This window comes from Penicillium pulvis (assembly GCF_028828015.1).
Source record: "Penicillium pulvis strain IBT 33274 chromosome Unknown contig_12_segment0_segment0, whole genome shotgun sequence".
Taxonomy (NCBI): domain Eukaryota; kingdom Fungi; phylum Ascomycota; class Eurotiomycetes; order Eurotiales; family Aspergillaceae; genus Penicillium; species Penicillium pulvis.
Genome location: NW_026643072.1, coordinates 4,509,861 through 4,533,505, shown reverse-complemented (window position 1 = coordinate 4,533,505; position 23,645 = coordinate 4,509,861). Strand labels below are relative to the sequence as shown.

General features: G+C 48.8%; 10 protein-coding genes across 10 annotated transcripts; 4 read left to right on the top strand and 6 right to left on the bottom strand.

The window, feature by feature from the left end:
• Nucleotides 1–202: 202 nt before the first annotated feature.
• N7503_002926 (glycosylphosphatidylinositol-alpha 1,4 mannosyltransferase I) lies at nt 203–1,579 on the bottom strand (the record flags this gene model as incomplete). Its single annotated transcript, XM_057062473.1, has 3 exons — nt 203–373; nt 432–539; nt 593–1,579. The coding sequence occupies 3 exons, from the start codon at nt 1,577–1,579 to the stop codon at nt 203–205; spliced, it is 1,266 nt and encodes a 421-aa protein (XP_056926435.1).
• A 715-nt stretch (nt 1,580–2,294) lies between these two features.
• On the bottom strand, nt 2,295–4,709 carry N7503_002925 (uncharacterized protein; the record flags this gene model as incomplete). Its single annotated transcript, XM_057062472.1, has 3 exons — nt 2,295–3,269; nt 3,320–4,418; nt 4,480–4,709. The coding sequence occupies 3 exons, from the start codon at nt 4,707–4,709 to the stop codon at nt 2,295–2,297; spliced, it is 2,304 nt and encodes a 767-aa protein (XP_056926434.1).
• A 1,985-nt stretch (nt 4,710–6,694) lies between these two features.
• On the top strand, nt 6,695–9,472 carry N7503_002924 (beta-mannosidase; the record flags this gene model as incomplete). Its single annotated transcript, XM_057062471.1, has 5 exons — nt 6,695–6,816; nt 6,875–7,828; nt 7,879–8,309; nt 8,357–8,598; nt 8,654–9,472. The coding sequence occupies 5 exons, from the start codon at nt 6,695–6,697 to the stop codon at nt 9,470–9,472; spliced, it is 2,568 nt and encodes an 855-aa protein (XP_056926433.1).
• A 204-nt stretch (nt 9,473–9,676) lies between these two features.
• N7503_002923 (alpha/beta hydrolase) lies at nt 9,677–11,565 on the bottom strand (the record flags this gene model as incomplete). Its single annotated transcript, XM_057062470.1, has 4 exons — nt 9,677–9,841; nt 9,918–9,978; nt 10,030–10,105; nt 10,170–11,565. The coding sequence occupies 4 exons, from the start codon at nt 11,563–11,565 to the stop codon at nt 9,677–9,679; spliced, it is 1,698 nt and encodes a 565-aa protein (XP_056926432.1).
• A 600-nt stretch (nt 11,566–12,165) lies between these two features.
• Nucleotides 12,166–13,842, bottom strand: N7503_002922 (uncharacterized protein; the record flags this gene model as incomplete). Its single annotated transcript, XM_057062469.1, has 3 exons — nt 12,166–12,990; nt 13,042–13,117; nt 13,178–13,842. The coding sequence occupies 3 exons, from the start codon at nt 13,840–13,842 to the stop codon at nt 12,166–12,168; spliced, it is 1,566 nt and encodes a 521-aa protein (XP_056926431.1).
• Nucleotides 13,843–14,851: 1,009 nt separating this feature from the next.
• On the top strand, nt 14,852–16,015 carry N7503_002921 (Homoserine dehydrogenase; the record flags this gene model as incomplete). The annotated part of the gene is made up of 2 exons (XM_057062468.1): nt 14,852–14,882; nt 14,940–16,015. 2 exons carry the CDS (start codon nt 14,852–14,854, stop codon nt 16,013–16,015), a joined length of 1,107 nt encoding a protein of 368 aa, XP_056926430.1.
• A 239-nt stretch (nt 16,016–16,254) lies between these two features.
• N7503_002920 (sugar porter family MFS transporter) lies at nt 16,255–18,151 on the bottom strand (the record flags this gene model as incomplete). Its single annotated transcript, XM_057062467.1, has 8 exons — nt 16,255–16,455; nt 16,501–16,586; nt 16,637–16,719; nt 16,788–17,097; nt 17,148–17,594; nt 17,657–17,881; nt 17,935–18,057; nt 18,109–18,151. 8 exons carry the CDS (start codon nt 18,149–18,151, stop codon nt 16,255–16,257), a joined length of 1,518 nt encoding a protein of 505 aa, XP_056926429.1.
• Nucleotides 18,152–19,296: 1,145 nt separating this feature from the next.
• On the top strand, nt 19,297–20,464 carry N7503_002919 (zinc-dependent alcohol dehydrogenase; the record flags this gene model as incomplete). The annotated part of the gene is made up of 3 exons (XM_057062466.1): nt 19,297–19,439; nt 19,485–20,212; nt 20,274–20,464. 3 exons carry the CDS (start codon nt 19,297–19,299, stop codon nt 20,462–20,464), a joined length of 1,062 nt encoding a protein of 353 aa, XP_056926428.1.
• A 234-nt stretch (nt 20,465–20,698) lies between these two features.
• N7503_002918 (translin family protein) lies at nt 20,699–21,587 on the top strand (the record flags this gene model as incomplete). Its single annotated transcript, XM_057062465.1, has 2 exons — nt 20,699–20,883; nt 20,933–21,587. 2 exons carry the CDS (start codon nt 20,699–20,701, stop codon nt 21,585–21,587), a joined length of 840 nt encoding a protein of 279 aa, XP_056926427.1.
• A 1,153-nt stretch (nt 21,588–22,740) lies between these two features.
• On the bottom strand, nt 22,741–23,495 carry N7503_002917 (RPEL repeat-containing protein). The gene is made up of 3 exons (XM_057062464.1): nt 23,289–23,495; nt 23,132–23,232; nt 22,741–23,012 (listed from the first exon to the last, which is right to left on the bottom strand). The coding sequence occupies exons 1-3, from the start codon at nt 23,420–23,422 to the stop codon at nt 22,840–22,842; spliced, it is 408 nt and encodes a 135-aa protein (XP_056926426.1). The 5' UTR covers nt 23,423–23,495; the 3' UTR covers nt 22,741–22,839.
• Between the last annotated feature and the right edge of the window lie 150 nt (nt 23,496–23,645).

The window sequence follows — 23,645 nt, the reverse complement described above, 5'->3', positions numbered from 1 at the left end:
TTTGGGGGTTCTTGAGAAGGGCAGTCTACGGAGCGGTATTACATTTCAGCCACAATCCACTTCTCAATGATCTTTGCTGAAACACAGGAGATTCTTGGAAAGTTAGATACATACATGTTCGCAACTTGAACGCTATTAATAGAAGATTGATGAAGCGACAGCCTTGGAAATTGGGTAGTGATTACAACGAGGTTTGAGACCTTCACTCCTTGTCTTGGAAATATAAATCCATACTTTCGCCTCCATCGCCGACAATGATGCTCAGAATCCACACATTGACAGCGAAGAAGAATAGGGAAGCGAGAAAGAGACCAGGAACGAAGGTGGAAAGACCAAGGAACTCCAAGTTGTAGGCCTGTTGGAGCCAGAGAGCCTATCCATTTTAATCAGCAAATAATTCCCATGAGCCAACAGAAAATTTCAATAAGTACCTGTGCGATAACCCACAAAAGGGCAGCCGAGATTCCCAAAGCAGGCTTGCGGATGAATTCAGAGGAGGGGAGGTAAAATGGCAGTAGGATGAGATACCAAAGGAAGTACTGCTGTCGTTAGATCAAATCAAGGACGAGAAATAGGACCAACAAGGACATACCTGGCTTGTGCACACTTTGTTAAACGTGACAAAAGCAAAGGTCTGAGCCAGCATGGTGGTTGCGAGGCTTTTTTTCGCCAGTACCAGTGGAATGGCGACAACTACAAGCACTAGCTGTGGCAGAAACGCGAGTGCCTCGAAATGGGATTCGGTATTTCCAGCAGCAGACAGATAGAGCAGGGTGGCGTAAGGAGAGAAATTGTGTCGGTGATCGATACGAGTGAGATGATGGAAGAAGGTGTGGTGGAGGAAGGGCATGCCGTACTGATAATACATAACGAGGTTCAGGGCAGCAAAGCTGATGAGCGCGGACAATGACAACTTCACTCTTGAAGGGGTGATGAATCTCAGAGCCTGAGATATCCAGCTAATGTCACGAGCAGAGACAGCGCCATCACGTTCCGCATCCCACCACCAAAGAATCGAAATACCGTAAATGAATGGGTAAATTTTGAAGTGGACAGCCAGACCAAGGATCAAACCTGCAAGAACTGCTTTCCTTGTCAAGGTAGCCCATAGCAGTGCGGCAACAAGAACGCCGAGAAAGCCCTCTGAACTGCCACGGGTACTGATGTTGGCGACCATCGGGTTCCACAACCAAGCAGCCGCAACATACCGCAGAGCGCGCTCCGGTGACAATCGATAGAATCGGGTCAGTAGCTGTACAGCCAGCCATCCAGCCAGGACATCAGCCAGCGCGAAGAGAATTTTTCCGAAGGCAAAGGTCACTGACGACCATGGCGCGGGTGCTTCCCAGGCTGTGGGGAGAAGCATCCAAGCCAAAAGAGGCGTATACCGATATGTGTCTCGGGCATACGGAGTCTCTCCCTTCGATACATAGCGCGCGGCATCGGTGAATACCATGTAGTCGATATCAGTGTACTTCACGGCAGAATGAGCATCTTGCCAGCCACCATAGACGAGCAAGACGAGGCGCAAGGCCGCGGCCGCGAAAAAGACGCGGGGCGCAGAGTCGAAAAGAGCCATTGTCCTTGCACCTGGGCAGCGGCTGTCAATGGACACTTCCCGTATTGGGGCAAGGCTTTTGGAGTATGTTGAAGCTCCCCTGGCCAATTGGTCCGGCGTTCGGGGGTTGTTAATAATGCAGCGGCACAGCAGTTTAACGAATATGCCCGAGTCAAACAAAGACCAATCAATTTGCCTCAGCAAAGCTCCGTACTGACCCTATTATCTCATCACTGAGATCGGGATTTTGTTGCGATGTTTACTGGATTCAACGTCGAAATGTCGCGGTGGAACAGGGAGCTGAGTCAGCACTCCGAGGTCTGATCTGGCAATTTGACTAACCGTGGTTAGACCGTCTCGCCGCTCTAACGCCGTTCGACAGGCACGTCCTTGACAGGGCGCCGCTTTAAATATCACCTGGCCCTTTAGCTGCGAAAAATGAGGTCTGCACGCTTGGACAGATGGAATTCTCTATTTTGAATAAAGGTATTCACTCGCTAAGATGCTTGAGCGACTTTGAAGAGACTAGCAATGACTTGCAAGCAGTTGAGTGTTAGATTGACGCAAGGGTTGTCGAAATGTTCACGAATGTAGCTACAAAATATATATCACGCAACCCATGGTCCAGCACCCGAATGTAGTACATCCCAGCTTCAGTATGTATTCCAGTTCTTTCGTAACGTTGAAAGTCGATTTGATTCCAGGTGGCTACATTGACCCCACTCCGACAGCTTCTTCAGTAATAAGAAGGCTGATTGCCAAAATATGAATCTGGAAAGGGTTCGAAATATGGCTGCGCCGCAAACTTAGAGCCCTTGTCATGGTCCGGTGTCAAGACAGCCATGGCATCGCCACGATTATCAAGGTCCATCCCAGGCCAGAGATTATTGTCACTCCAGCTCAGGTATTCCCAAAGATATTGACCAGAGTCGTCAATGAATGGGGCAGAAAGAGGATCCGAAATCCCGCTTTCACTCAACGCCATTCCCAGACGCGCAGATTCAGGTAGCGAGAAAAGGGAGTTCAAGTCCCGGCCGGCAGGATACATGATCGTTGGGATAATTCCTGCAGTGGATGTAGCCAAGTCATCACCACGTTTGCTAGCCTCGTAGATCCGCGACACGGCATCCAGGGATCGCTTTGCAGTATGACCATATGCTGACATCCGCGCGAGGGTGGTCATGGCAGTCTCAACCTGCGCTTGACAAGATTCAATCGAGGCGCGAGGATCGTCTGTGGTGGGGTCGTTGAGGAATAGCCCCACTAGGGGTACTAAGGATGCTTGGAAAGTCCACCAGACGGCATTCCAGCCGCACAGCTGGTTGAACTGTGCTGTAGCTGCGATATTTTGTATAGAGAGCTCCGCGACTTCACGACATTTGACGATTGCTGTGCGCTCTTCAACTCGGAGTGCAATGTATGGCACACGGCGCATGGCATAGCTCAGCAGTGTAGGACGATAAATAAGCATACGCTGATTGTAGAATCGCCATCGCATGACGGTGCGAACGGTACTAATCGACTCCGTGCACGGTTCATGGTCTTTGAGAATGGGTGGAAGATTCTCCCACCAATCAAGGAGTTGAGCATCGGCATGAGCCATTTCCTGATGCTTGACTAGTGGCGCAGCAGCTAGAGACTCTTGGACTTGCGTTGCGATCTTGGCGAAGCGGATGTTTTCTACAAGCGGGAGGATGTCGAGAAAATTTTCCTACAGACGACTTAGCAAGAACGGGCGTTAGCTTCGGTAATATAACGAACCTTATCTCGGCAATTTGGTGGCTTGACAGTGATGTAAGGACCAAAGCGACCCATACTAGGCCTGCCCAATGTCATACCTGCCCACGTATCCATGACAAACAGTGACCACCAGACTCGACGCTTGAGATCCACGGAGGCAAGCTTCACATGACCGGGAGCTTGTCGACTCTCTGAAAACTCTTTGTGCAATCCCAGTGTGGCTGCCATTCGCAATGCAGCACCGAGCACGGAATAAGCCAGATTCGGCTGGCTGATATAATGACAATACCAACCACCAATGAGGCCGAAAGCTTGAATAGTTTCAATGTGAGAGCTGCCCAGTGAACTAAGGCTCAAGTGGCTCTTGCAGCGCAGGAAGTAGGTCTGATGCGTCATATCATCTGGACTTGTGGCAGCGATGCTACCCAGTGCTAAAACGATGTTCAGCAGTGACAGCCAATGGTCATCCTTCCGATGGCCAGTCATATAAGATTCTCGAAATGACCTCTCATCGATCATCGGAGCAAATGCTTGGAAATAACAGAAATACGCATCGAGCATCTGCATTTCACTCGGTGGAATAGAAGGTGGGGGCGGAGTTACTGGCGGCTGAGGAGGCCATGCGTTTTGGGGATCATATTCAAGATCCACCTCGTCGCGCGGATGGACCGCTGGCGTTCGAGCAAAGAAGGAGGCACATCCTGGATCGAGCCAGAGAATGACTTTGAGAACGGCCTGAATAGAAGATACCCCTAGATAGGATGAAGGCTGTCTGGACGACAAAGACAATGCGTTGACATCATCAGAGACGCCTTCAACTAAGAAGCTAGAATGACCATGGCGGCCATCGTCTAGTTCCTCTGGCATGCTCTGAAGAGACTCAAGGTTGTCATCTTCATTAGACAGTGGAGATACATGGGCCTCCATGGAACCCGATGTGGAAGGTGAAGCGGCATGGTGCGTATTAATTTGTGCCGGCAAGTTTGACGGCAATGCTGATGTGAGTTCAAGTAGTTTTTCCCGTGACAGATTGACAAGGGACTCGGGGGCTACATTGGGAAAGAGCCTCCCCAGAATGCTGCGATATTCATCCAAAGTCGTGGAAAGCTTCTCAACATGCCTGTTCCATAAAAATTTAGCCAGTACTCTAGTACTTCAGTGCTGCACAGCCAAAATCCCACCTTCTGGATGGCCTTGGGTCAGAGTAATGACACTGATCTGCTTTCTTATACCACCGACATGCCTCGCATGGTTTTTCGCCATCACATTTAATCTTCCGATGTCGACATGATGTACATGCGCGTAAGGTTGTAACACGGCGACTGACTGACTCGCGGCGCTCGGTTGCGGGGCGAGTTTTGACAGGAGTCGCTGCTGTCGGATTCTCGAAACTTTCAAAAGTGTGGAACATAGCTGCGGGATAGAATCACGGAATAAAAGTCACGAATTACATAGTTTAGACACTGTAAAGGCAATGGGTTGATAGTATTGGTGGGGCGTAAGCCGTAGTCGTACGATGCGGTGTCAGAGCAACAATGACACGGGTTCAAGTCTTGCAAGGGAGAAGAGGGACTGGCTTTGACGCTCTGAGCTGATCCTGAAGATCATATCGCGTCAGAATGGGATCTGTCGATGAACACAAGTAGGAAAAGATAGGACCAGGAGAAAACCAGGGAGAAGGCCCGCGCGAGGCTAGGTGAGCAGCAGCTAAGACCGAATAGAAGTTAGTAGTGTTTGGTCCGCCTAATTCTCCCCCGCATTTCAAGTCTGGGGTCTTTGTTGCCCCCGGTGTCCCCGGATGGGGATTCGCTTATTGGACAGGTCACTCAGATTGATTTTGCGGGATTATCGGCACTAATGTCGCTATACTGTCGACGAAATAATATGGAATTTGCAAAAGCCAGTCTTACAAAACTCGATGTCTAGAGAGTGTCTATAGTCCACTTGCATTGCTATTGCCGAACGCCGGTAGATACTGATGAAAAGCCTAAGTGGAGCATCAAGTGAATCCCGAGTGACATACCGGTGGCCTACTTTCACCGAATTGTGCCACGCGCCAGCAGGAGCAGGGTTCATGAGAATGGCACTGGGGCAAATTACGGAGCGCATGCTCTTCGAACGCCACTGGTTAGTTCCACGCGCCGGAACCCCTGTCACAATGTTCCAAGGAGGGGAAAATTCCCCAGGTTTGTTGACTCGGCTAAAAGCAGGACATTCCTAGGTTGCAGAAGTGGAACGAACCCTGCAGAACACCGGATGATCGCCTGGGGACGATATTTGAGACCACATTGCTGGGGGGAGACCTGTCCTGGCATTTTGCCCCGCGAACAATCTAATATCAGATACTCCATTAGTCCGGGAGTTCGGCCCTTGGGCCCCCAAACCCCTGTATGGAACACATGCATTGCGCGGGGATTTGAAGTTACTCCATGGCTAATTTCCATAGGGGAAACCTCGTGGATCGGACATGGAAGCAGGGAAATTAAGCGGTGCGGGACCGAAACACATCGTTCGTATATTGATCAGGCGGGGCAGGGACGTGCCATTATTTGCCCAATCACTGTCAAGCCGAGACCCTAAGGCGGGCGCGATATCCACTTTGGGCCAAGGGTCCGAGGAGAAAGAGGAGACAGCGGCAATAAATTCAACCCCAATCTCCAGTGCCGAGCTGCTTGGATGTGAGTTCCGGGAAACGAGCTGTGCGAGAACGGAACAGGCATGGCTTGCGAAAGCCCATGCAGTGTTGTAGAAATTCCAGGACATTTGAGGGGAACTGTCACGCCAAGTCTAATCAAATGTCGCCTCAGATGAGAAAGCCAAACTACCAAGGGCCGTTGCGTTCCGGACTCCGAGACGTGAGCGATCATTGGTTCGGTCAGAGGGACTAAGAACACTAGTGTGGCATCGGTTTGGCTTCCCCGTGGTTTCTGTGATCATGAGCTGTCTGACTTTGAATACTGTTGACCCAAGCAATCTATACAGAGACATGAGGAAGAGGGCTGCCTAGTGTGGCTGACTCCTGGATGAGAGGCGTGTCCTCCGTTGAAAGGGGAGAGTTGGTGGTGTCTGAAGCTGGACGGAGATTATCCCGTGTCTGACGGGGTAAAGTGAAGGTCTTCCAATATTCTGGAAACCCTGCCACAGGTGTATCACCTAGTACGTTAAACCTTAGCAAAAGCAGCATCAGGACTGGCCAGATCACGCGACGTGAGAGATTGATTGGTGCCCAAGTAATGAGTGCCTTTTCTACGAGGTGTCTGCATCACGTGCTCGGAGTCTCCGCACCAGAAGGGGAAAGTGCGTGGGGTAGCTTATCGATAAGATATTCACTGTTCATCTAAATAGCTTAGACAGCTGTCGCAGAATCAATATTGTCTGAGATTTTATTCGAACATAATGGAGCTGAATAGCTACACTCTTTCCACAGGCTGGTCCTTCCGGGACAGGGAGACAGAAGATTGGATGCCCGTATCAACAGTGCCTTCTGTCGTCCAACAGGACCTACTTGATAACAAGAAGTAAGTTCATTGCAAGCCAAAGAGATCTTCATCTCGGACATTAAAAGAGTTAATATAGGCTGGAAGACCCATTTGCTGAGCTGAATGAGGTCAAGGCACGTTGGGTCAACCAGAAGTCATGGGTATACCGCAACACGTTTGAAAGACCGACCGTCCCCCAACATGCCGCGATTGATTTGGTCTTTGATGGCCTGGACACATTTGCTACCGTCAAACTGGATAATGAGGTAATTCTGCAGTCCGACAATATGTTTCTTGGTCATCGAGTCAATGTCACGAAGGCAATGCAGACAGAGGGCGAGCATACACTGGAAATTGAATTCGACTGTGCCGAGCTCAAGGCTCGTGAACTGCGTAGCCAGGACTCATCCCACAAATGGGTAGGCTTCAACGGAGATATGTCGCGTCTGGCTGCCAGAAAAGCGCAATACCATTGGGGCTGGGACTGGGGACCAGTGCTGATGACGGCGGGCATTTGGCGTCCAGTGCGACTAGAAGCTTATACCGCACGCGTGGCTGACCTGTGGCCTCAAACTAAACTCTCCGCAGATCAGGAGACGGCTGAGGTGGTTGCCACAATTGAAGTCGAAACACCAAGTGTTCAGGAATTCACAGCTCGATTCAGTCTGAGTCTGCACGGCAATGAGATTGCTCGCCAAGACATTCCGGTGTCCGGTGAGAAGAAGGCCCAAGTCGCATTTCGTGTCAATCGTCCTGAACTTTGGTGGCCCCACGGATATGGATATCAAACCCTATACAAAGTGTCAGTGGTGCTGCTTCACGGCGAAGAGACCGTGGATCAAGCATGCAAAAAATTTGGAATTCGAACAGCCGAAGTCATCCAAAAGCCGGACAAACATGGAAAATCATTTTTCTTTCGTATCAACGGAATGGATATTTTCTGCGGAGGCTCCTGCTGGATACCCGCAGACAGTCTTTTAACCAACGTCACCCCAGATCGGTACCGCAGGTGGATCGAGCTGATGGTGGAGGGTCGACAAGTGATGATCCGGTACGTATAGACCCCGAATAAAGAGATTCAAACTAAAATTGTGACTATAGGGTATGGGGTGGTGGTATCTATGAAGACGATGCGTTTTACGACGCCTGTGACGAGCTAGGAGTGCTTGTATGGCAAGACTTCATGTTTGGGTGCGGCAACTATCCCACATGGCCATCCATACTCGAATCTGTGCGTCAAGAAGCGATTTATAATTTGCAGCGTCTACGTCACCACCCATCCATTGTTATCTACGTCGGTAATAACGAAGATTATCAAGTCCAAGAGTCAGTTGGCCTTACTTATCATTTTGAGGACAAAGATCCGGAAAGCTGGCTTAAAACAGACTTCCCCGCACGGTACATCTATGAGAAGCTGCTGCCGGAGGTGACTTCGGAGCACTGCCCAGGGACGTTCTATCACCCAGGCAGTCCGTGGGGAGATGGTAAAATATCATCGGATCCCACAGTGGGGGATATGCATCAGTGGAATGGTATGTTTGCTTATCTCAACCGTCGGGAATTGGCTGACATGTATTAGTGTGGCATGGGACCCAGGAGAAATACCAAATCTTCGAGACTTTGGGTGGCCGTTTTAACAGCGAATTCGGCATGGAGGCATTCCCGCACATGGAGACAATCAAATCCTTTTCACGAAACCCGAAGGATCATTACCCTCAATCTCAGGTCATGGACTTCCACAACAAGGCGGATGGCCACGAGAGGCGGATAGCAACCTACTTGGTGGAGAATTTCCGATTTTCACAGGGCGGAAGTCTCGAGGTAAGGCCCTCGACCTATAGCATATTAGTTGATGTGTTGACTCAGGTACCATTAGGCACACATCTACCAAACTCAAGCTGTACAGGCAGAGACAATGATGTTTGGGTATCGGGGCTGGCGGCGCCAGTGGGGCGATGAACGGCACTGTGGAGGAGCCCTTCTCTGGCAGCTCAATGACTGCTGGCCGACTATTTCCTGGGCCATCGTGGATTATTTCCTCAGACCAAAACCTGCATATTATGCGGTCAAGCGGGTGCTCAACCCTATTGCTGTAGGCGTACAACGCGAGCATCATGATTGGAGTGTGGTTCATGCCCAGCCGGCGCTGACTAGTCAGTATGAATTATGGGTCGTCAGTAACAAGTCCGAGAATGTCCGTGGGACAGTGGAGCTGCGATTTATCTCCATTGAGACTGGAAAAGAGATACGCCCCCCAGTGGTCCGTCGGGATGTTCTGATTGCAGGTAATGGCACCACAAATATCATCACGGACGGGATCATCGATCATGTTGCAGAGTCGGACCCTCATGTTCTGGCTGCACGAGTGTGGGTGAACGACGAACTGGTAGCCCGGGATGTTGACTGGCCACAGCCTTTCAAATACATTGATCTTCCAACACCGCTCATTGAGATCAAACCCCTGAGCCCGATATCCAACACGGATAAAATTCGGACCGTGACAATTGCGGCCCTGAAACCAGTGAAATGCCTTGTCTTCGAGGAGCAAGACGGAATCAAATATAGTGATAACGCACTGGACCTTGTTCCTGGTGATATACAACAGGTGACTATATCGGGGTTCTCGAAGGACATATCGAACCTGATATACAGGTACCTGGGACACGAGGAATCTACTCAGAGTGTGTCAATCTAGGTCTTGGTAAGGATGAGAGCTGAGCCGCTAATTATTTACCAAAATGAAATTGTATTCTTCACTTCTTATCGAAGGGGCCCAATTATAGTCAGAGAAAAATAATTGACGAGCTTTGGGCGCTAGGCTAGACCCCTTCCTAGGTCTGTGGAATACAGCTAAGGCTAAATATGGGGCAGAAAAAGGCCATTGCCCTTCATCCCAAAATCACTGATGCATTCCCGTTGATGACCTTGAAGATCCTGCGCGCCTGGAAGCCCAGGGTCGCTCGTCCACCTCGCAGATTGTCCCCCGGGGTGGGAGTTTCCCTGTCTGGAAATAAAGTCTGACGAAATTGGCTGTGCACTTGGACGGGGCCGCAAGTGAACAATGCTGCGAAAGTAAGCCGCATTAACCTATAAAGCTACATGATCGACAAGACAAATCTGATGTTTCACTGAGAACTTACGCCAAGAGAATCTTGCTGTAAAACGACAGAACCAGAAAACCCAGAGGACATCGTGACAGCACTACAATATGTAAGTATGGCTAGATGGCTGTCTGTTAGGGGACCCTCTCACTTTCGAATTGGAGTCACTGGATCATAAGAGTTGCCGATGAAGAGTAGAGGATGGGACGTATTTTGAACAAATGACCCTTTAGTCAAAAAAGAAAGGGTCAGAACTTTGCGAAAATGTCAAGATGTTGAGACGAGACCTACCATCAAAGGCCCAAGCTGGCCTCACATGCCAGCCAGCACACGGCAGACGAATAGTGGCCCATTCATCTCCGACAGCCTGGCTTTGATTTCGAAGAGTTTTCCAATACTTCCTATATTCGCCTTTGGCAATTCCATGGATATCTTTGCCATCCGCACACAAAACACCCGACAGGGCCTCGGGATTGTACCCAGGTTCACGGGTTGCTTTCAGATCTTTGGCTTTGAATTCTGCAAAGGAGGACCCGTTGCGGTGGGAAAGGTCCGCCAGAAGTCGCGCCATGGTTGGAAACAGGGCCATGGGGCTATAGAGTGACTGTACAACCATCGCATGAACGTCGCTGTAAGTGATGATATCAGGCCCCCTCGTCATTGATTCGGGGACAGCAACGGGGTTGCTTGCCACGTCAGCTAGGATATCGTAATAACCCGCTGTGGTCGCATGTAAATTGTCAAGTGCTAACGGACATGACTCAGGACCTGCTTCATGGCAGTACTCGAAGAATTTGTGCAGTGTCGAGTCTGCATCCTGAAGATTTTTGAGCCAGTTGCCAGCATAATAGTCTCGTGAATCACAAACGCCGTCCACCACCAAACGATGGATCCGACCGGGCTGCATCGCGGCAAAGGTTGCCCCCAAGACGCTTCCATATGAGAAACCCCAATAAAGCAGTTTTTCCTCACCCTTCTGCCACTTGTTCCGCAGCTGAATGTCTCTTTGCTTCTGCTTGGAAACTTGCACTCCGTTCCTCAAAAGTCGACTGGTCTCTTTCTCCCGCCACTCAGCATGTCGCTCGACGAGTTCAACCATATCTGCCACGACGGGGGGCGTGTTCATGAAACGGCCTATCCATTCCGGCTCACCAGCGCTAGCACCATGTAGAGAGCAGGTTTCACCAAAGGCAATTGCCCGTGCCCAGAGGTTATTGAACGAAGCATCTGAGCTGTCCAGGTTCCCCTCTGTGTCTGACTGAAGCTTCCACATCCGACGCGTCTCCGGATTGGCAAAGCAAGAAAACGGAGGAGTAGTGTTATTGACTCCCCTCGGATCAAAGCTGACGACATCAAAATACTTTGCACTTGACTGCACTTCCGGGTTGTCGGGCGATTTCTGGAAATCCACGGTTTTTTGGATATCCTTCCCCTCTTTCAGGACCAAGGATACCCCAGATCCACCTGGTCCACCCGGGTTTATAATGACGGGACCACCATATCGCACATCCGTGACAGGAACCTTGGCGGGGAGTCGGATGATTGCTATTGCGACCGATGCACCTTGGCCGTCTGTCCGATTCCAGTCCATTGGTACCTTAAGGCGAGCGCATTGATATTCGCCATGACAAGGGTGATAAATCAGTTGCTTGCTTGGTGTAATCTGCTGCTTGTCAACACGTCTCATGTCAAGCAATGGATCTTACTCACACTCTCCCACTTGAAGCCTTTATCAGTTAACGATGTATCTCCCGATGAACCCGTAAGATTGTCCCGATAATATTGTAAAGTCCACAGGAGTGTTAGGATGAATACAGTGGCGACTGGTCGCAAGACCTTGTGAATCCATCGTGTGGACCTATTTTGTGATAGCTGGATTGGCTGATGCTCCCCCTTTTGATTGAATTCCATGTTGGATGCGGGGTTGCGTGATGTAGAAGATAAGCAGCCTGTGACATAGAAAGGTGATACGAAAAGTCTGCTCTGACCAGTCTCAACGGCGCTTGAACAGGTTTAAAAGATTCAGAACTTCCAAGGTCTTCGAATGACTGCCTAATGAGGTCGCTACTACGCTACTACGTAGGCTTGCAGCCTAACCGAGATAACGACGCAGGGGAAATTAATATCGGGAAATGGGGGCGGAATGAGACAATAATTCAAATCAAATCACATTCTGGTTGCTATCAATTATCAAACTTACAAGACAAAAGAAAAAAAGGTAAAAAGAACCCCATATCAAACCGTCAAATGTTCGCATACTTGATAAGCAAATCAACCATCCGTCCGATCAGACGGCCTTTGGGTTTAAAAAAGACTTCCCATTCGGCGAGGCTTTTCCGTTGGGAGAGACTTTTCCATTGGCACTAGCATTTGTTGAGACCGATGCTCTTCTCTGGCCAGTACATGGCATGCGACCCGTCGTAGGGCTACTGGGACTTCGACTCATCTCTTGCTCCGCCTCGCTCCATAACGGATGTGATCTCCGGATCTGAACGACATAATTCAAAGGATCACGGTAATCTTTATCGACACACGAAATCCGTGGGAAGATCGTTAAATAACTATCGGCGGTAAGACCGGTCTCTGAATTTCCTGTCTTCTCTCCCTGGAAGTTGAAGGACTGCCAGCCCGGATCATCCCAGGCTTCAGGTTCGAAGTCTGGTTCATATTTTGAATGATTGTGTTGAAATGGCATCCAAGCCTCGATCGCCAGTTTTACAATCTTCGATATGGTTTGTCGAACTTCGCTCTGCTTATCATCGGTGAGTGATCCAAACAGACGGTGGGTGATATCACGAGAGATATGGGAAGTCCTAGATTTGACGGATTTCTGTTGAGCTGCCGGATCAATTGACAGCAACATAGCGCGACAAAAGGCTTCTTTCTCGCCGTCCGTTTTGGCAAGTTGACTGAGTATGCCTCGCATCTGGTTATCGTCCGAGTCCAGGTAGTTTGGTTGGAAGATATGTTTGTCAATTTCCCTGGACAAGATCGCTAGAATGATGACCAGTCGCATTCCTTGGGCAGCCTTGCTATTGGAAGCGGGTAGAGGAACAGGGAGTGGCGTCATCAGTGCGCTTTCTTTTCGGAACGCCTCCCATGAGGTTTTATCCTGTGAAGCAGTCAGTCAAAAGTTCTTCTCATGTATAGTAGGGGAACAAACATCCAGTCTTTCGTGCTTCAAGATCTTAAAGATTTCCTCCGTGGCGAATTTCCAAAGATGGACAAATTGTTCACGCCTGATGAAGTTAGTCTCGAGGACATACGATGATCATGCATTTAAGAAAGTCACATCTTACATGGAATCCTCATCCATTCCCTGATATGGGGCCCTGAAACTCTCCAACCTTCCTAACTTGATTTGTGCGTCTTCCATGGCAGCTCGCAGAGACTCGCACTCTTGTTTCAGGTCTCCAGTCTTTTTTTCCTCGGAAGCCAAGCGATCATTGAAGCTTGATTTAAAAGCAATCATTTGATCGATGGAGGTATTCTTCTCTTTCAGGACCTTTTGCAATGACGTGATGTCGCTCAACAATTGCATGGCTTTATTTGTTTCCTGAATCTTTTCCGATTTGAGTCTCTTCATGTCGTTTGCAGCTGCATCGAGCTTCTGCGAGTAGTCCCGAAGACCTTTCTCCTTGTCCGCGATCTCTTTGCGCAAGGAGTGTATTTCTGCATCCGCGTCAATCTGTGTCTTCTTGTCTTTCTCAATTGTCGAAGCTAATACTTTGGTAGCAATGGTATGGCTTCTCTCTTGTTCGTTGATTCTTTTGCTTAGTTCCTTCATCTGCTCTTGCTGGTGATCGAGTTGAAGAATGATTTCCGCAGCGCTCTGTAGCGGATCACTAGAGGCAAGTGCCTTTAGTTGTCTGAAGGCGCTCGTAAGAGAGTCGCTCTTCGCCAAAGATGAATTGACATCCTGGGTTACTGGCTGTGATTGGGCAGGCTTCACTGCCACTGACATAATGAATAGATTGATACAAGTTGCTGTTCATTCAAATATTCTTGATCAACCATATTTTTGACTGGAAACAGCTGGAATTTATAACTTTTGCCCCTGTCCATATTGTACGCCTCTTCCAAGGTTATTGTTCTCAAAAATATCGAGTTATCGAAATTGGAGCTGGCTAGAAGACCAGGGTATGCTCCAAGTCTACGCGTTAAAGTGTGGCTCAAGTTGAAAGTGATTCGGAGCCAGAATGATCATACCTGGCACTCAGCCTCAAAATTACTGGATATTAGTGATGAGTTGTTCCATGCATGCATACAGGGATGCTTGGCAACGTGGGCTGGGTTATATGGGTGCCCGCATGCGCACGGTGCTACGGTTCTGCGGTGCGAACCATGCTTGCATCTGATGCAGGTTTATCTCGCTGTATATGGCTGCCTCGAATAACAGGCGCCTTGCTGAGGCGCATCTTTTCCATTCTTTCAAATCCCGAAGAGCCGCCAGTTTCAGGTCTTGCAGTGCATTAGCTGCTAATATATTGGCTTTGATGTAAATTCATTCGCCTACAGCGGCAGACTGGTTAATTCTGAGATGGCTGTTTGATTCTCCGACTATATCATCTAAATGAGGAGCTCATGCCTCACATTGGACAGGCTCCTTCATTGGACAATCGCCCTGCACCTTGCAATCCCAAGAACGAAATGCGGGGAGTCTCGCCTGCTTAGCTTCTTATCTGGCCTGTTCAATCCAATCCTCTACCAAGATTGGCGTTCAACAAGTCAAATCTCACGACCACATGAAGTTGCATGGGGTCTTTCAATGTAGAATGTCTCATCACCTGCGAATGCGAAACCTGCTCGAATCCTAGTATGTTTCCATTGGAAGATTGTTTACTTGTCCTGGTGGAGTCATTGATGAGTCATGCGAATCTTACGCCCCTGAAATTTCACTTCTGTCACTTCAAGTCCAGACTTTTTCCATGAATTGATACGGTGATTGTCTCCTCTGTCGAAGCTTGGGCATAATGACTGGCTCCATCTATCTTGGTATTGTCGGTACGACCCCACCAGATCACCACCACGATGACCCGTACCCCAGCTAAAACAAAACAGGCGTCGGTGGCGTTGGTAAATCATTGTTGGAACAGCTTGCAAAGATTCCAAATGCACCTCAGCTGGTTCTACTTTCTCGTTCGTCAAAGACTCTGTTAGCGCCAACTCCATCATACTCGCCAACGATTCCCTTTGTGGATTGGACAACTGCTGTCGACACGCCCTCGATAATAACAGTCGACGCGTTGCAGCCAGAAGAGATAGCGAGCTACCTTTCTTCAGTCCCTGGCCGTGCTGTTCTAATTGACAATACTTCCAACCTGGTCTTGGCACAGGCATATCCCATATTTCTGAAACAAGGGATATCCATCGTGACTCCCAACAAAAAGGGCTTTTCAGACGACATTTCTCTATGGAATGATATTATTGCCTCTGCGAAAAAAGGGAACGCATTGGTATACCACCAGGCAACGGTCGGAGGGAGTTTACCGATCTTATCAACACTTCGCGACCTGATAGCAACGGGCGATGAAATCGTGAAAATAGAAGGCGTTCTGTCCGGAACGTTATCACTCCTTTTTGACACATACATGCCCGCTATCGGAACAGCAAATGCCACTTGGAGTTCACTTGTCGCACATGCCCTGGAAATAGGATTCATGGAACCCGACCCGCGAGATGACTTGAACGGAATGGATTTTGCTCGAAAACTTACCATTCTCGCTCGAGTCGTGGGTCTTCAAGTGGCTGGGCCGGACGCGTTCCCGGTCGAGTCACTGATTCCTGCTGAACTAGAGTCACTTCCGTCGTCGGCGGATGGAATCTCCCGATCTATGGAAAAATTACCGCAGTTCGATGAGCTGATGGCGGTAGCCAAAGATGAGGCTAGAACAGAAGGGAAAGTACTACGCTATATCGGCAGTATCGATGTATGTAGTCAGAAGATCAAAGTTGGGCTACAACACCTTGAAAGGGAGAACCCAATCGCAAATCTCAAGGGGAGTCAAATAGTCAGTATCTATACCAAGCGGTATGGAACCAACCCATTGGTCTTGAAGGGTGGGGGTGGTGGGGGTGAAGTCACTGCGATGTGTGTGATGGCTGATCTGTTGAAGGTGATGGAACGGTTGAAATAAGTAGAATTCAGAACTTATAGGACATATTGGTAGATCGGTCTCGTTCGTATTTAGACAACATGGTTCCTTCTATCTCATCTATGGACGTCTCAAGGAATTGTCTAACTTCTATAAGTTATGGGTAGGATGATAATCGCGAAAATGACTTCCATAATCTATGTCCAATCCATTTTGAAGCCTAGCCCTTGAATTTAGCCAAATGCAAGTAAATCACCCTGGTCTATCCTCTAATTTTATAGCTACACGCCAACGTTCTCATGTTGCTCATCGATAGGCTTCTCGATTCTCTCCGTGTTAACAGTGCGGTGATATCCAGGCTGGACAGGCCGACCACGAGACTCGAAGACACCTCCAGTAAGACCGCCCTTTTCAAATAGATGGTCTATATCTTCCAGCTCGAGTCCCTTGGTCTCGGGGAAGAAGAAATACACCATTGGAATCTACGAACGTCAACTTGCAATTCACTTCTCGGTCGGAAGACTTACCCATGCAAAGCAGAAGCAGGCAAAGATGATGAATGTTCTCCATGAGATATTATCAATGGCGGTCGGTGTCACTTGGACAACAATGACTAGTAAGGTCAGCAATAGGAAAAGGCGCTAGGCAAGATCAGCAACTCACAAACACAAATCCAGTTGACGAAGCCGCCAAATGCCTGCCCACGAGCACGAATGCGTGTAGTGGTAATCTCACTAGGATAGAACCTGAGATATGGTTAATACTGTCGTCGCAAACATAATGGTCTTGAAATCAGGGAACGAAGGCAACATACCATGGCACAGGCAAATATCCAATACCCAAAAAGATTTGGAAGATGAACACGAAGACAGTTGCAGCATATGCACAATCTGTGCTACCGACTGAAAGCAGACCAGCGACCAAGACAAAACACACACAAAGGCCAGCGGCGGAGATCATAAGGGACGGTCGTCGACCGAGCACATCCATACTCCATAGAGGAATGATCGAACCAACTAAATATGCAAGGGAAGTGCAGCCACCAAGAATCAATGCCAGGTTTCGAGAAAGCCCCATGGCGTTCTCATAGACCGTAGGCGCATAGTAATTAATCATGTTGGAGCCTAGATAAAATGAGTGACGATTCCTGCATGCTTGAAGGGGCAAATATTACCTGTGAACTGTTGTTGGACATTGACCAGACCAGCCAGGATCATGCGACGCAGGTTCTGGACCTTGCCACCAGCCAGAAGCTCTTTGTACTGGAACGGACCACCTGCCGACTCAATCTCAATAGCAGATTCGATCTGGCGACGAAGCTGAATCACCTCAGGAGTCGATTCATCGGCAGGCTGCTCAAGCTGCAGATGAGCGAGAATGCGACCGGCCTCATCGCTGCGATCTTGTTCACAGAGCCAGCGAGGTGTATCAGGAAGTGGTATCATTTGCAGAACAAGACAGACGGCGAAGAATGCCTGGAAGCTGATTGGGAAACGCCATTGAACGGGGGAGTCCACGAAGCTGAGGCCGTAGTCGAGCCAGTATGCGATACATAATCCCATGATTGTAACGGTTCCTTGGGCTGATAGAAGTCTACCACGGCGCTCGGGTCGGGCCATCTCTGAAATCTGTGTGAATCTCTGTGACCACTCTCATTAGGAAGGAGGGTGTCTTTCCACTTACCACTTTGGTATGTAGGAACTGTACTGCTGTTGATGCCATTGCCAAAGCCCGTGACGATTCGCCCTACCAGAAATTGTGCCCGGGTATAGGATGAAGCGAGAATGATCGTACCGATGACCATGATTGTCCCTCCCGCCATAATCATCTTCTTCCGACCGACCTTATGGCCGACGACAAAACTCAACAGACATCCGACGGCACAACCAATATCATAGATGGAGGTCACTGAACTTTTCGTTAGCCATGTTTGTCGACCGTTTGAGAAGTCAAGATCTTACAGATTCCCTGCATAGTAGCGTCAGGATGCCCAAATTGTTGTCCAAATTGATTGTTGGCCCCAATCAGTCCACTCATGACTCCCTGATCATAACCAAGCAGGAGGAAGGCCTGACAGCTCGCCGCTATATGACATCAGTATCAGCATCAAACATGAACACGTATGTTCCGCGTACCTGTGACAGCCCAGTGCAAATATTTTCCACGAAGTTCAAACATCTTGTCCCTTGATGGTTTCCAAGGTCGGATTCAACACAAGATGTTATAGATGAGGTGGACTCCAGGGGCCCTGAGGCTTTATTCTGCGCCATTTTGATTGACGATGACCAGCCCATCTCGCGGTGTTGTTGACCCGAAGAAGTCAACTCGGTTTAAATGAGTCCGGTGCTGCATTGGTATTGGCTCGCTAAAGGTCAAAATCCGGGGATCTGTGGAGTTGTTGTGGAGTCCACCCCGCACGTCGACGGCAAAGGAAAACAAGGTAACAAAGCTTCGGGAAAGGCTTGAGTGGCTTGGGCTATATTTCTTCACCGAGCGACGCCACCTGAATCATCCAAAATCGAATGTTATTTTTGGAAGGATCAAATTCAAGTAGTTGTAATTGAAAGATGGCTTCCTTCTCCTCCCCGGAGCGTCTATCAACGTGAACGAAGAATTATTGTTGATCGTAGGTCACAGGCTCAAGATCATTAACCCACTTTATGTCAACGAACTGAGCGAAGGCTATGCACTTCTGGCCAAGGGCTTTTGAACGAGATTGGCCCCTTGAGACCCGTTTTCTCTACATCTACACTCGCTGCTTCAAGTAACTTCCTCATGAGACAGGGACTACTATATGATCACCAGTGAGTGAGATTCACATGAGTAACAGCAATTATCTGTCCAAGATTGATGCCGAGAGCGAGATATGATACACCTCTCAGGACGTGCTTTGCGAATTGCAGATGGACCCTTGATGCTGTCCGGATCTGACCTAATTCAAGATTCAGGGAATAGCAATCTGCCAAATATAGGAACTGAGTATTCGTCAATTGTTTTACCTATGTTTATGGTAATTGGTTTTGTAGTGGTTATCGTGGCTGCTTAGTTCCTTTCCGGATGAATACAGTATGGTCTGTTGGCGAATCTTTTATGCTTGAATGTGGGCTACGTAAGCGACTTGAGATTGCAAGATTTCTTGAAATATAGACCATCAACGCACTTGACATTTCTTCCCGCGGATTTGTTATCTGGGCGGCATTCGGCTATAGATCACCATAACCGTGATGCGGCAGAGCTTATCGGTATTTCCACAGGTTAGTCATCGGACCCCTCAAACATATTTCGAGAATTTCATACTTCTTACTATTCAATCATCCTGGAAAATGGCATCCATTCCGGTTCATCAAAAAGCAGCTGTCGTAGAAGACCCCGGCGACAATTTCAAGATCTTGCTCCGCAATGACATTCCCGTCGGAGAACCAGGGCCTGAAGAAATCCTCGTCAAGTTAACATGCACCGGACTTTGGTGAGATCGCATGTCCTCTATAGAGATATTTTCTGACATAAATAGTCACTCTGAGGTACGAGCGGTGTTAGCTTGGGGAGCGTACAAATCAATCATCGGGCATGAAGGTGTGGGAACAGTCGTCAAAGCCGGCGCCAAAGTTTCCCCATCGCTAATGGGTCAGCGCGTGGGAGTCAAATGGCTTTACAACGCCTGTACAAAATGCTCCATCTGCCAACGTGGGCTTGCCCATAACTGTCCCAATCAGCTAAACACGAGCCGTCACGTTCCCGGCACATTGCAGCAATACGTTGTGGCGGATGCACGATTCATCACCATGATTCCCGAAGGACTTGCTGATGAAATTGCGGCCCCAATTCTCTGTGCTGGTCTTACCATGTCAGGAGCTTTGGCGCATCTTGATCAGGAGCTAAGACCCGGTGACTGGATTGTGATTTCGGGGTCGGGCGGCGGTCTCGGTCATATTGGAGTGCAAATTGCGGCACGAATCAAGAAGCTCCGTGTCATTGCGATCGATAGCGGGGATGCCAAGCGAAAGCTTAGTCTGGATTCTGGAGCGGAAGCATTTTTGGATTTCAAGACGGAGGATGTTGTAGCGCGAGTATTGGAATTGACTGGGGAGGGTGCCCATGCTACAATTGTTGTGCCAGGGACCAAGGAAGCCTTCCAAATGGCACCGTCACTAGTGCGGAATATGGCAACTATTGTGAATGTGGGCTTGCCACCAAATCACATGGATATTCCAATATCTGCGACCATCTGTGCGGCTCGAGGTGAGAGATATAACCCTGAATACAATAGCCGGTCTGAATGAATTGATACTTATTCCAACAGGACTCACGATCAAGGGTTCATCGGTGGGTACTGAGAGCCAATTAACGGAGCTGCTCAATCTTGCCTTGGGGGGAGTGATTACTCCAGCCATTGAAGTATTTGAGCTTGCTGAAACTCCTCGACTCATCCGCCAACTCACTGAGGATGAGATCATGGGTCGGGCGGTGGTGAGAATTCCGGTGGATCAGTAAGTGGGAAAGCGACTTGGGAAATCAAGGAGTATGGGCATAAGGGCCTCCAATATATATAGAATCTTTCCAACTTATTACTAGTTTCCTTATTTCTTATTTCAGTCCCTTCAGTGCATCCAATGGTGGATTTCGAAAGTCTGCCGCCTGTTTGTTCAAAGCGAAGCTGATAAGCCGATAAGGATAAACCTCTTATCGCGCAAACCTCACTTTCTCCACCTCCCACCTTCACATACAATGGGCACCAAAAGATCTTGGCAAGGCCAGCCTGTCACAAAAGACGCTGATACTATGACCTCTGAGACCACCAGCCCAATAATCTCCATCTTCGAAGGCTTCCGCAATGAGCTCGACCAACATCACGACCGACGCGAGCGGATCATCAAGGCCAGCCGAGACATCACCGCGCTGAGCAAGAAGATGTAAGCTCGTCACTGAGATTCCCCAGCTTTCAGTCTAACAAGAAATCAGGATTTTCGCTCTCCAACGTGTTCGCGCTATCAACCAACCCTTACCACCGAAAATCGCTCAAGAAAACCAAGCCCGCCTCGACCAGATCAAAGCCCTATTTACCTCCATCATCCCAGATGTCACAGGAATCAATGCATGGCGATACCAGCGCCAGATTGGCGGTGGTATCCAAGAATTTATCGAAGCAATCTCATTCGATCACTACCTGCGTACACAAACGTTGATTAGCCACGCCGAGGTGCAAGCCCAACTCCCCGCTGAGATCCTCGTCACCGGAGATGACTACGTGATGGGCTTGTTCGATTTGACTGGTGAGATGATGCGATTTGCCGTGACAGCATTGAGCTCTGGGAATGCGTCAAAGCCGGATGAGACCGAGGCCGAGTCTACAGACGCAACCCGGAAACTCCCCCATCTTTCTGCTACACAGGCTGGGCTTGTTGTTGATGTACGAGCTATGCGGGCGGAGTTTGAGGCACTCAGTGTCCCGGCGCGGTCCAATATGATGCGTGATCTGTTCAAGAAGGTGGATGTGATGCAGAGCAGTGTGGAGAAAGTGGAACGGGCGGCATATGGTATTTTGGTGCGTGGGAGCGAGCGACCGAGTGGATGGACACCGGATTTGTCGGCGTCAGTTGAGATGGAGATTCATTGACCTGGAAGCGGAATCGTATACCAACGGATTTGACATACAAAAGTTACACGATTAGCCATACCGAATGTCAGAGCTCTGTGAGCCAAGTTATTAGCATTGTGTTCACTTACGATATCTATCCTAAGTACAATATCCCGTAGTCAAGCGTCCAGCCCAAGCGTCTTGTCCCGATTCTCTTCAACGCCATCTCTGATCCTAGAATATTCTGTTTCGACATCCAATACACAGTTCACGAGATGCTTTCTACACAACATGCACTGTCCAGCAACATTCCTGCGAGACCGACGTGATGTATACGACAATGAAAAGCAATTTCACCTCGACCACATCCCATCCCTGTATAATTCTTGCAAATCAGCACCGTTTCTCATCCTAACACCTCTATACTCACGAAGTCCAGTACTACGCCATCCACATCTAACACCAAACAACCACCCATGATCAAGATATCACCAGCATAATAGACCACCGTACGTAATCCTACAGATTTCGGAGTCGCTGCTTCGACTGTCCCACAATGAGCATGGGTTTGTTGCTGCGGAATCTCTACCCAAGTATCAGGAGTCTCCCTGTCCGATCATGTATAAGGAAAAAGAATGTGTAAAACAGCTTGGACTTGATGCTAAGATCACTGAAACGAATGAAGCTGTTTTGATGATCAAAGAATTTTCAGATGGTTAGATTCCATCGGAGATTTTTGATGAAGTCAAAGAGCGTGTTGAAAATATAGAAAGGGAGACCTTGATAGCTGTAGACTGGAAGAGAGGGAAGGCATCCGAGAAGACTGGGTATTTGATGATTTCGACGAGAGCGAGTATGTGTCATACTGCAGCCACCTTGGCAGTATTCCTATCTTGAGATCTATTGATAGCGATCTCCAGCGTTGGCCCCGCTGTGGGACCACTCCACTTCCATGTATCAATTCTTAACATGTTCAGTCTACAAAACGGAATAAAAAACTACAGGATTCACACTTTGATCGTTAATAGAAATAGACTTTGCGGGGAACAACAACTAATTTATGTGGAGCAGACATCGACATCGACAATCGTCACGGTGACATCACCGCCCGCGGAATGAGCGACAAGCCCCATCACAAAAACCCCGCAAAGAAACAGTAAAAGCAAGTTGAAAAAAACGGGCAATGAAAATACGCCATCGTCCTCATTAAGCCTGCTCGAAGTCCTGGTCTAATCTTCGCAGAATCATAGAGATCAGGGTTCGTATCCACCATGCAGAAACGCGTATAGAACTAAGTAGAGCGTGGGTTCTCGTCTTCCTCGAGGATCCCCTGAGAAATCAGCTCCTCTGGATCAGGGCGATTCTGAATCTTGTGCTCTAGGTTATCGGCGAGCATGTGGCGCTCGAGATCGCGAGCCTGGGCCTGCAAGGACGGGGCGGCGTTGGTAGAAGGGAGGATATTGCCTTTGGTAGTCAGTATGTTGTCGCAATAGCTTTGTATGCCAGGATGCTGAGGTTAAACGAAATATATATAAAGAGACGGGTTCAGATGGTAAATCAGGTAAAAAGGGAGGGAGATATACGCTCCACGAGCTCTTCCCGTCCGGGCCTCTTCCCCAGGTTCTTCTTCAGTTCGTCGGAAGCGCGCTGGCGGGCGAGTTCCTGGTGAGCAGCTTGAAGAGATCTGTTGTCAGTCAGCCACGCCAGCTCAGAAGCAGGTAGACGGGACGGGACCCGTACGGTGCAACATTGGTGCTCAGCAGGATGTGACGGTCCTTGAGGTCTTGCGGGTCCGGTCGGGTTTGGAGGTGTTTCTCCAGCGAGTTGCGGCGTTCATAGGGGGCAGTGCCCAGAGGAGTTTCGTCAATCGACATAATGGATTATTGATAGTGAAGGAATGTGGACCGGAATGGAAGTAGAAGATAAAGGGAAGCAAAGATGGGCGGGAGGGTCAAGTGGAAAGTCGAAGTCAAGTGATTCTAGGTTTTGGGTCACGCGGGGAAGTCAACTTTATCTTACAATTTACAGTTTTGTAAGGGAAATTCACATTTGACACGTAAGTATGTAAGGGCAATCAGGAAATAAATCAAAATTCCA

Excerpts from the sequence above, each read along its gene's own strand:
- N7503_002917 (XM_057062464.1), bottom strand. The coding sequence starts at position 23,422 with ATGTCGATTGACGAAACTCCTCTGGGCACTGCCCCCTATGAACGCCGC. Across the intron at positions 23,233-23,288 it reads CTGAGCACCAATGTTGCACC|ATCTCTTCAAGCTGCTCACC; the intron begins GTACGGGTCCCG and ends GACTGACAACAG. Across the intron at positions 23,013-23,131 it reads ACGGGAAGAGCTCGTGGAGC|GCAATATCCTCCCTTCTACC; the intron begins GTATATCTCCCT and ends TGACTACCAAAG.